This window comes from Rattus rattus, chromosome 8, assembly GCF_011064425.1.
Source record: "Rattus rattus isolate New Zealand chromosome 8, Rrattus_CSIRO_v1, whole genome shotgun sequence".
In the NCBI taxonomy this organism is placed as follows: Eukaryota; Metazoa; Chordata; class Mammalia; order Rodentia; family Muridae; genus Rattus; species Rattus rattus.
Genome location: NC_046161.1, coordinates 38,851,972 through 38,863,715, shown reverse-complemented (window position 1 = coordinate 38,863,715; position 11,744 = coordinate 38,851,972). Strand labels below are relative to the sequence as shown.

Genomic DNA, 11,744 nt, shown 5'->3' with positions numbered 1-11,744 from the left:
GACCCAGCCAATCTAAGCGCATGCCCAGTAGGTGGTTGGCGCGGAGTTTGCGCAGTAGTGGGAATTCAAGCCTCAAAGCTTCCCGCCTGCGCACAGTCAGGAGCAGGCCCAACCCACTTTTGAAGGTGACGCTAACATTATCCACATCCGGTCGAACCTCACTGTACCCCTTGGGACTGGACGCTCTCTCCGGAACGGTTCCCGCCTCTTCCGTGTTTTGGTGCGCATGGTTCTGTCAGACGCAGCGGCCATTGGCTGTCGGTCGACTCGAGAGCAGCGATTGGCTGTCGCTTGTCGTCGCTCAAACGCCTCAGGGTATATGGTGTGAGGTGGGTGGGGCGCTGGGCAGCCCAGCGGCGCTGGCAGGTGAGTAAGGGCTTGCATCTCTGGTACCCTGGTGGTTACAACCGCTCTCTGGAGCCTGCGGAAGACCTGGCTTCCTGGAGCGCTCGGTGTAATGTCCGAGCCGGCTCTTAGCCTCGGCGCCCTCGGTCTGGCGGCCGCTACGGCTGGACTCGGTTGGCGCCACGCTTGACGCTGCTGATTCCGGGAAGCCCTTCGGTCTGGGCTCACGGAGCTGGGCTACTTCCTCCTCCGAGTTTTAGCTATCCTCGGAAGCTTGTCCCGGGCCTCAGAGCCCAGGTAAGCTTGCCCACGGGCCTTTTTGTGTCCTGATCGCCCTCGTCGTGCGCTTTGTTTTGGTTGCCGTGTTCAGCCGTCAGAACCTGCCCTGTGAGTCCTTGTTTAGGACCTGGGCCTTCTGGATTATGGCTAGGAGTTCATTGGTGCCTAGCGATACAGTATACTCTTAATATTTGTTGATGGGATGATTTTTGTACTTTGACTATTGATGAAATGTCAGGTAGGGAGCCTGTGGGTTGGATGCTCCCCAACCCCCGAATTAGCTCTCAGAAACAAGGATACGTGAAGCTAACCCTTATTGAGCCTCAGTAGTGCTCTTAAGCCCACATGGGCTAAGTAATTTAAGATCACAAAACTAAGGAGTTTCATTTTATTTTTCTTCTTCATCCATCTGATCTCTTCAGACAGATACACCTTTACACATAATGTAATGTATGTGATGGCTTTTTTTTTTTTTTTTGAAGGCCATCTTAATTTTGTAGCTCTGGCTGACCTGAAATTCTCAAGAGATCTTGTCTCAAAGGCTGGCATCACCACCCTTACCCCACTTACCCCACCACTCTATTTTAAAAATTAGTGGTGTGAGCATGTGTGAGTGAATGCTGGGGGAGGGGTTCGGGGGAAGGCACATGCACACCAAGGTGTGCAGGTGGAAGGGCTGGTACAACTTTGTAGAGTGGATTCTTTTCCCCTTGATGATTAGATTATATTCTTAAAAATATTAGTGGGGCTGGGGATTTGGCTCAGTGGGGCTGGGGATTTAGCTCAGTGGTAGAGCGCTTACCTAGGAAGCGCAAGGTCCTGGGTTCGGTCCCCAGCTCCGAAAAAAAGAACCAAAAAAAAAAAAATATTAGTAAAGCATAGACATAGAAGATAGAGCATAAACAGGGTTCCTTCAGTCAAATAGAATCTACATTTTAACATGAAAGGTGTAAAGCATTGGGTAGACAAAGACAAATTATGGCATTGAAAGCCTGGTGAGAGACTTAACAACATAATTCAGTAAGGAGTAGAGTGCTTCTGGTCATATGTAGGCTATATGGAGTAAGGATATGGACTTTGGGCTCAGCTTCAGGTTATGAGGTCTAAATGGTGCCTGCCTCAGTTTTACCAATTACACAATGCAAATAAAATGCTTAATATGAGACTAGAGGAGGCTCAGGCAGTAAAGTGCTTGTTTCACAAACATCAGGAGGCCCTCAGTTTGATTGCCAGAGCCCACATTAAAAAAACTCCAATGGCTGGGAGCTGTGACACAGGCATTTAATCCTCTCATCTGGGAAACAGAGATGGGCGGGTCAAGGCCAGCTTGGTCTGCATAGACAAGACAACCAGAGAGACCCTATCTTGTAAAAAGGCCAGGGAGTGCTTGTAATCCTGTTGTTGGGAAGTAGAGACAGGAGGATCCTTGCTGCTCCCTGGTAGGTCAGCTTCAGGGCAAGGAGAAACTACCAAAAGCAAACAAAGCCCTCAGGTGGTTGATTCTTGAGGAACCACAGAGCCCTCCCTACTGACTTCCAAACACACACACACACACACACACACACACACACACACACACACTTCTTGCCATGGCTTAGTGTGTTGGCACAAACCTGTAATCCCGGCTACTTGGGTGTCTGAGGCAGGAGGATTGTAGCACACTACAGTGTGAGTTTAAGACCCACCTGTGCCACTTAGGGAAACCCTGTCCCAGACACTATGTATAGGTTGCTTCCTTAGTACCAAAAATAATATTTTTGTGAGGGCTTTTCAAAAAAACTTGATCATTTTGTTCTTTCCTACGCAATGGTGTTTTTCTTTTGCTTTGTTTTATCTTTTTTTTTTTTTTCTTTTTTTCAGAGCTGGGGATTGAACCCAGGTCCTTGCGCTTGCTAGGCAAGTGCTCTACCACTGAGCTAAATCCCCAACCCCTTGCAATGGTGTTTTTCATGAGAGTATTGGATCCCCTGGAATTGGAATTACAGACAGTTGTAAGCCACCATGTGGTTGCTGGGAATTGAACACAGGTCTTCTGGAAGAGCAGCCAGTGCTCTTAACCACTGAGTCATCTCTCCAGTCCCTTGAGATTTATTTTTACTTTAATGTGCATGGGTGTTTTACCTGCATGAATGTCTGCATCACATGCCTGCAATGCCCTCAGAGCAGAAGAGGGTGTTGCATCCCCTGAAACTGACATTATAGATGGTTGTGAGCAGCCATATGGTTGTTGGGACTTTCACCTAGGTCCCCTGGAACAGTAGTCTGGGCTCCTAACCAGAGTCATGTCTAGCTCCATTCAACAGAATAGTATTGTATCTGACATATTCCAGACAAAAGTTTTGTTATCCCCATTTTGGCCAAGACTGCACATGTAGTAGGTGGTAGGCAGTGGAATCTGGGTTTTGACTTTGTTGCCTCTCTTTGAAACTGAGCATTGTTCTGTCTCCCATGGGAATATGCTCTGAAGCTATATGAGAAAATGTCTGTTAAAGTCCTTAGCTTCTCAGTATTATTCTTTCTTCCCAGGAAACCAGACAGACTCTTGAGAAAGTGCTGGTCCATCTCTACTGAAAAAAGCCATGAGATACTGAAAAGTACCTGCTGGCTCTCAGTGGGCTGCTCGCCTGCACTGGAGCACAGTCTTACAGCTCTGCATTTCTTCCTCTTCTTCTGAGCCAAAGGCCATGTCGCCTCCTGGAAAAGTTCCCCGGAAGGAAAACCTGGGGCTCCAGTGCGAGTGGGGGTCCTGCTCCTTTGTGTGCTCAGCCATGGAGGAGTTCTTCGACCATGTCACTCAGCACCTGCAGCAGCACATACAGGGTTCTAAGGAGGAGGAAGAAGAGGATCCGCTAGGTAAGGGACAGGAAAGGGCTCAAGGCAATGTGTTCTGAAAGAGCAAAAGGACAGTTGAGAAAACTGTCTTTCTCCTCCCCCTCCCCTCCCTCCTCCCCCTTTTTTTTTTTTCAAGACAGGATTTCTCTGCGTAGCTCTAGTTGTCCTGGAATTCATTTTGTAGACCAGGCTAGCCTCTGAGGTCCACTTGCCTCTGCCTCTCAGTGCTAGGATTGAAGGCATGCACACCACACCTGGCTTTTTTTTTTTTTTTTTTTTTTTTTTAACTTAGATGAATACACCGCAGCTGTCTGCAGACACACCAGAAGATGGCATCAGATCTCATTACAGATGGTTGTGAGCCACCATGTGGTTGCTGGGAATTGAACTCAGAATCTCTGGAAGAGCAGTCAGTGCTCTTAACCACTGAGCCATCTCTCCAGCCCAACTAATTTATTTTTTATTTCATGTGCAGTGGCGTTTTGCCTGCATTTATGTCTGTGTAAGGGTGTTAGATCTCCAGGAGCTGGAGTTAACAGAAGGTAGTGAGCTGCTAGGAATGGAACCCAGGTCCGCTGGAAGAGCAGCCATCTTAACCACTCAGCCATCTCTTGCCTTCTGAGGCTTATTTTCTTAATTATACTTTCTTCGTTCATAATATTGTATAGTCATCTCTAGAGAATTCAGTCAACGAGGATGTAAAGAATGATTACCAGGAGAAGGAATTTGATTTTGTGTGTGGGGCGGCACATGCCATGGATCAAGGGTGGCGATCACAGGACCACTTGTGGGACGAGGCTCCATGTCATTGGGCTTGGTACAAGTGCCTTTACCTGCTAAATCATCTTGCTGGACCTCTTCCCTTAAACCTTCTTTATGGGGGTGGGAACACACATCTACATATTTGTGTGTATGGTGTGTGAGCTCACCATAGTGCGTGTGTAGAGGTCAGGACAACTGTGGGAGTCCATCCTTTTCTTCCACTATGTGGGTTCTGGGGATCAAAACTCAGATTATTAGGCTTGGCAGTAAGTGCCTCCCCTTGCTGAGCCATCTCTCTCTCACCCACCTACCCATTTTTATTTCTCTTTTTTGAGACAGGACTCACTTTGAATTCTCAGGTGGCCTAGAGTTCACTCTGTAGAGCATGCTTGCCTTGAATTCATAGAGAACTGAGGGAATTAAAGGTGTCTGCCTGCCTGTGCCTCCAAGTACTGGTAGTAAAGGCTTAAGTCACCAGGCACAGCTGCCCCTTTCCCTTTGTATTAACTTATTTACATTTTTTGTTTAGATTTATTTATTTTTTAGTTTTTTTTTTTTTTTTTTTTTTCCGGAGCTGGGGATCGAACTCAGGGCCTTGTGCTTGCTAGGCAAGCGCCTACCACTGAGCTAAATCCCAACCCCTATTTTTAGTTTTATATTTTGCTTTTTTTTTTTACATGTCTTGTCTGTATGTGCACCATGAATGTCTGGTGCCTACAGAGACCAGGGAAGGATGTTGTATTCCCTTGAACTGGAGTTATGAATTGTTATAAGCCATCATGTGGGAACCAAACTCAGGTCCTCTGCAAGAGCAGTAAGTAGTCAGACAGCTAAGCCGTCTCCTGTCCCCATTTACTTCTGAGGCAGATCTCACTAATCCAGGCTAGCCTCATACCCACCTGAAGTCCTCCTGCTTTAGTCTCCCAAATGCTGGAATTACTAGCATGAGCCAACACATGGTTTGGAGCACATTTATATCATAACTACTCATCCTAGCTAGGAAGATAGTTGAACAGTTTTATTCAGGCTAGTCAGAAGTGCTCCTCTTTCAGTTACTCCTTTCCCTTTCTCTGACAGAGTCTCCTGTAGCCCTGACTGACTTTAAACTTATTATGTAGCTAAGGTTGAACTTAGGCTGGATCCTTCTGAGGATGCTGAGACTATACTTACATACCACACCTGTTCGCAAAGTCAATACACAAAAATGAAATTAAAGAATGGTTTTATTTTCTGAAGTTTTCAGCTTTTTAAAATATGCAAATTCCTGCTCAATGTAGCGTTAGTGTTGGGAGGCCCTGTCTTCCTCATGGACCATGAGAAACTGAGGAGAGGTGTGTTTGCCAAAGATACCCTAACTCCTCCCTGGATCCCTGTCTCAGGCCTTATACACGCTGTTAACCTCAGCTTAGACTACTGCCCTCTTTACATTGACTCCTAACAGAGGGACTCTTTAACTTCAGTCAGCATCAAGTTACTTCTGTTTAACAGTTTGTAGCAGGGTCTTTACTCTGTAGTCCAGGGTGGCCAGGAAATCATGGCAGTTTGCCAGCCTAACCGTCTTGAGTCCTGGTATTATGGCTAAGAGCCAGCATACCTAGCTCTGGGTAATGTTTACCTGGTGCCCCACACCTTACCCCATATTCCTTGCCACTAGCTACTGTTATGTAGATGTGGTTACTTAACCTTCTCTGACTGAAAGCCCTGTGAAGACAAGGGCTGGGACTCCTGCCTCCCCATTATGTCCACAATACCCAACTCAGTTGAAAGTCATTAAATAAGGTCACGTGGTGGATGAACTCCTGGTTCCTCCCCGGTTAGAGTCCTACTTAATGTCTCAAATGGAAAGCTAACTGAGCTTGGAAAGTGTCAGACCATTTCTTCTAAACCTTTCTGCAGAGGAAGAATTCTCCTGCTTGTGGCAGGAGTGTGGCTTTTGCTCTCTGGACAGTTCTGCCGACCTCATCCGCCATGTCTACTTCCACTGCTACCACACCAAGCTGAAACAGTGGGGGCTGCAAGCCTTACAAAGCCAGGCTGACCTCAGCCCCTGCATCCTGGACTTCCAGAGCCGGAACGTCATCCCTGACACCCCTGACCATTTCCTGTGCCTGTGGGAGCATTGCGAGGTCAGCAGACAGTGACAGACATAGGGGTTGGAAGGAAGCTGGGGCTCTTGACTCAAGATACCTTAACTTTCTGGGGTACCTTATATTTCTGAGACTCATGCTAGTATATCCCAGTTATTCTTTTGTAACTGCTTTGTCTTAAAACTTTCCTGTCCCCTCAAGTTAATTTGGGGGAGAACAAGAAGCCCCCCTTTGGACATGGGTGAGAGTCCCTGTAACCACTCAGTCCTCACCCCGAGTTGCCCTGGCACAGAGTGTCTTCGACAATCCTGAGTGGTTCTATCGGCACGTGGATGCGCACAGCCTGTGCTGTGAATACCAAGCTGTCAGCAAGGACAACCATGTGGTGCTGTGTGGCTGGAAAGGTAGGGCCACCCCTCTGCTCTGGCTTCTGCTTAAAACTCTGGAGGTGTAAAGGCCTAGAGGAGCCAGGGATGGGACCAGTTCCTGCAAGACTAAGCAGGCTACTGGCTGGAGAAACTTGGTACCAGAGCCAGGTGGGGAAGGGTGTTTAAGGATGGAACATGATCGGATCTTCCTTCCCAGGCTGTACCTGTACCTTCAAGGACCGGTGTAAGCTTCGAGAACACCTCCGCAGCCACACCCAGGAGAAGGTGGTGGCCTGTCCCACTTGTGGGGGCATGTTTGCCAACAACACCAAGTTCCTAGATCACATCCGTCGGCAGACCTCATTGGATCGTAAGAGGCTGGAGAGGAGAGGGAGAGTGTGGGCTTGAAGTGAGGACGAGGGTATTTTCCCAGGGGAGGTGGCTGCTACTGAGATCTGTACCCTGGCTCTCTTCCTCTTTTGGGATCAGGCACCTCCTAGACTTCACTTAGACAATGTTCAGCACTTACTGTTTTCAGCATCAGTTATCTCAGGAATCCTCACAACAGCCCCATGAGGTAGGCTTCTTATTCCCCTTTTTACAGATGAGGAAACTGAGGCTCAGAGAGCTTAAGTCACTTACCTGAGATCATACAGCTAGTAAGTGGTAAAGCTGGGGCTTTAACTCAGGTCTGGACTCCAGATCCCATCTGTAGCTTCCCTTTGCTCCTTGGGTGGCTCCCTTGTGTTTGGGATGGTCCCCCTCTCCTCTGTCCTTCACTGTTCTCTTCAGTCCCCTTTGTTCTGCCTCCCACCCCAGAGCAGCGTTTCCAGTGCTCCCACTGTTCCAAGAGATTTGCCACAGAGAGGCTCTTGCGTGATCACATGCGGAACCATGGTGAGTAACCTGCGCCCAAGCCTCCTTGCTTTCCTTTCCAGGTCCCATGAGTCCATTGCTCAGAGCCTTTTCTCTGCTTCTCAGTGAATCACTATAAATGCCCTTTGTGTGACATGACCTGCCCACTGCCTTCTTCCCTCCGGAATCACATGCGCTTTCGACACAGTGAAGACCGGCCCTTTAAATGTGACTGTTGTGACTACAGGTAAGGGGATCCTGGGGTACAGAATTCAGGGCTCAAGTTTCAGGGTTTCCTATGCCCCCAACCCCTCCTGATCTCTCTTTGCAGCTGTAAGAATCTGATTGACCTCCGGAAGCACCTGGACACCCACAGCAAGGAGTCAGCCTACAGGTGTGACTTTGAGAACTGCAGTTTCAGTGCCCGATCGCTCAGCTCCGTCAAGTCCCATCACCGCAAAGTGCATGAAGTGAGTGGCTGGTGGGGAAGGGCTGGCAGGAGTATGAGTGAGGAGCTGACCCCATTTCCTCCTCCCTTCTTGTCAGGGAGACTCAGAGCCAAGGTACAAATGTCATGTCTGTGACAAATGCTTCACTCGTGGCAACAACCTCACTGTGCACCTTCGCAAGAAGCACCAGTTCAAGTGGCCCTCAGGACACCCTCGTTTTCGGTGAGTTTAAAAATCGTTCCACACAGATTTCTACACTTCCTTGTTTGTTTATTATTGTATGAATGGTGGTGGCGGGAGGCAGGGGTGCTCCTGTAGCAGTCAGGGCACAGCTTGGTTATCTTTATATGGTTCATATATCGAACTCAGATCATCAGGCAGGCATGGCAAGCATTTTACACCCTGAGCCATCTCACCAGCCAGCCAGACTTTAACAAGGGAGAAAAAAACCACCAAATTTTATGGTATTTTGATACCTACCATCTATGTGTGGTCTCAACCTTAAAAATAGTGTTGGAGCAAAGATTTTTTTTTGGGGGGAGGGGGTTGCTGTTGTTTGGAGACAGCCCTGGCTGGCCTATTTGTTATGTAGACCAGTCTGGCCTTGAACTCACAGAGGTCCACCTGGCTCTCTGTTTCGGATGAGATGAAAGGTGTGCACCTCTGTGTAGTGCACTCTGTGCAGGGCTGAGACCTCCACTGCAAAGCTTAACCTCAGACTCAGCAAGTAGTGCCTGAGTTCCTGAGCTGCAGCCAGCGCTAAAGAGCGAGCGAGGCTCTGCCCTCAGCCCCACGGCATTCTCCTAAACGGTGGACACGGCCTTGTTAGAGAGCTGATCAGTCTCTGTACTGTGTGGGTGTCAGCATTAGTTTTTCCATTTGGAGTCCTCTCCTCTGAACCTTATTCTACAGATTCCATTAGAAACCTTTTCTTAACCTTCAGTTCTATCACACAGAATCCTAAGATTCTTCCCCATAGCATATTCGTATATTCACCTTCAGTCTCCAGGCAGTTTCGTCATCCTCTGCTGGTCTACTGTCTCCTCCAGGTACAAGGAGCATGAGGATGGCTACATGCGGCTACAGCTAGTTCGGTATGAGAGTGTGGAGCTGACACAGCAGTTGCTGCAGCAGCTACAAGAAGGATCAGATCCAGGATTGGCACTGAATGAGAGCAGCCTACAGGGCATTGTTCTAGAAACAGTGCTAGGGGGGCCAGGACCTGAGGAAGAGACAGAAGAAGAAGGTAGGGTTGTTGAGGGGACAGCCCTCTCAGCTTCTCAGGACAACCCCAGTTCTGCCCTCCATATGGTCAGTCAGACAGATGCCCAAGGCCAGCGAGACCTTGTCTACTATGTGCTGTCCGAAGCCCCAGGAGAGCCCCCGCCAGTCTCTGAAGCACCCTCAAGAGAGATGGAAAAGCTTCAAGGGATACCCAAGGAGCCAGACGTCCAGATGGGCTGAGGCTGCAGAGCCTGACCAGTCCTACTCCAGATCTTGGAGTTTGAACCAGGCAGGAAGCAGTGCCCAGTGGGCAGCCTTTGTTCTTGGATGCCTTTAGAAGTGGTGCTGAGAACAGTGTGTTTCCCCTCTGACTCAGGAGACATCATTCTGTAGACTCTGGGGAGTTTGGATTCACTGAGGAAATCCTACATGTATGTTCTCAGGAGCTGTTACCAGGTTTAAGCATACTCCCTTGGCATGCTAGACAGTGAGTAAATATTTAGTCCACATCCATTCCAATCTCCCATCGACCCAGGGATGAGGGACTGTTCCTTATGAGGGCCGTTTCCTCACTGTAAGTTAAGCATTGAGAACCAGGTGCCATTTCTCTCAAGGTTTCCCTTTACATTCCAGGGACACTTGTTATCTTCAGGGACAGGATTGGGATACTGTGTGTGTGTGACAGTTATTTTTTTGGTAATAAAAGAAACACTTGGGGTGTTACTTATTTCTCAAGTTTGATGGCAGTTAACTAAGTAACGGATGTAGCTGCCTAGAAGTAGAGCTGGATAATCAGGCCCCTCCCTTTCATAACCAGAACGGCTTCTTTAACTGTCGTGTGCCCATTTAGAGGAGGAGGTCCCTTCCTCTAGGGCAACTTCCACCTCTGTGGAGGGAAGCTCCATGTATTTGGCCATGAGCGAATGCTGCAGTGTTACAGAATGGATACAAATGGCAGCTGTACTGCACCCTCAGTTCTAATTAGAGCCCTGTGCCTCTAGGGTAGGCTGCATTGGAATCTGGAATGGAGTTGGTTCGGGAAGTCACCCCAGTATGGCAAGTACTCAAGACCAGGAATCAAGCTAGAAAATTGTGTGTCTATACAGTTTCCTGAGTGGATCTATTTTAATAAGATTATATCACATGTATATTCACTTGTTTTTCTGTGTATGTAAGAATACTACAGTCAAGCAGTGTCCATGCAGGTAAAAAGAGGGTGACCAATCTTCTGGAACTGAAGTTACAGACAGGTGGGTGCTAGAAACAGTGTGGATCTTTGCAAGAACAACAAGTGCTCTTAACTGCTTAGTTATCTCACCAGCCCCTTTCATTGTGAGCTTGAAGTTGAAATTACTCAAAAGAAGAACCATACCTTTAATTCTAACACTTAGGAGGCAGAGGCAGGCATTGGATTGCTGAGGTTAAAGCCAGTCTGGTCTACAGAATGAGTTCTAGAACAGCCAGAGCTACATGGAGAAACCCTGTCTCAAAAACTTAAAAAAAGTGTAGTATATGTTTCAGTGTGTCTGTGTCCGCAGGAACGTGGTATGTGCAAACTGGCTGGCCAGGGAGCTTAGGAATTTGCTTTTCTCTGCCCCTGCCCAGCACTAGGTTACTTTGATGTAAGTGTTGGGTGTCTGGACTCAGATCCTTGTGCTTGTAGAGCAAGCACTGACCAAGCCATCCCCATAACCCCTGTTCAGCTATTCCCGAGCACATTCCCTCTCGTTGGCTCTGTCAGTCCGTGAATAAAGGGAATGGGTGCTCTCAGGGACTTTAGATGGCTGCCAGAGAAGGGTTTCTGAACTTCAGCCTCTTCCAGGATGAAGCCTTCCTAAACTATCCAGGTGACTATGTCTAGCTCCATCTATGCTCAGCAGGATCTTCCTGAACTACTCCTTCTGTCTTGTCCTTGGTAAACAAGGCCCTGACTTTCATTCCCAGCTTTGCTAAAACTATTAAAAAAAAAAAAAAAAAAAAAAAAAAAAAGCTTGGATGGTGGTGGTGCAGGCCTTTAATCCCAGCATTTAAAGACTGCTCAAACAAATGGGGCTTTTAAAAGCTGGGTCTCGGGGTTGGGGATTTAGCTCAGTGGTAGAGCATTTGCCTAGGGAAGCGCAAGGCCCTGGGTTCGGTCCCCAGCTCCAAAAAAAAAAACAAAAAAAAAAAAAAAAGCTGGGTCTCTGTGAGTTTGAGGATAGCCTGGTCTATAGAGAGAGTTCCAGGACAGCCAGGACTACACAGAAATCCTGTGTTGGAGTGGGAGTTGGGGATAATGAGGACTATTTTTTTCTTTTAAGTGTTGCTTTGAGAGGCACAGCTTCAGATATTTTGGTTGTCTTCCTGCCCTGCTTCCTGGGTGCTGGGATTACAAGTATGTACTGCCATACTTAGCTCCCGGTTTCTCACTGTGAAAACTGCCTGTTACAGAGATGTAGTCATACACACCTTAATACCAGCATCCAGGAGAGTCTAGCAGATCTCTCTCTCTTTTTTTTTTTTTAAGAATTATTTATTTGGGGTTGGGGATTTAGCTCAGTGGT

General features: G+C 47.8%; 1 protein-coding gene across 1 annotated transcript; it reads left to right on the top strand.

Annotated features, from left to right (window-relative positions):
- Positions 1-310: 310 nt before the first annotated feature.
- Hinfp (histone H4 transcription factor) lies at positions 311-9,924 on the top strand. Its single transcript, XM_032910053.1, is given in 11 exon segments — positions 311-366; positions 3,151-3,477; positions 6,115-6,344; positions 6,598-6,709; positions 6,891-7,043; positions 7,493-7,570; positions 7,655-7,775; positions 7,860-7,998; positions 8,075-8,199; positions 9,027-9,375; positions 9,378-9,924. Coding segments are annotated over 10 exon segments (1,584 nt in total). The 5' UTR covers positions 311-366; positions 3,151-3,308; the 3' UTR covers positions 9,486-9,924.
- The last annotated feature ends 1,820 nt before the right edge of the window (positions 9,925-11,744 follow it).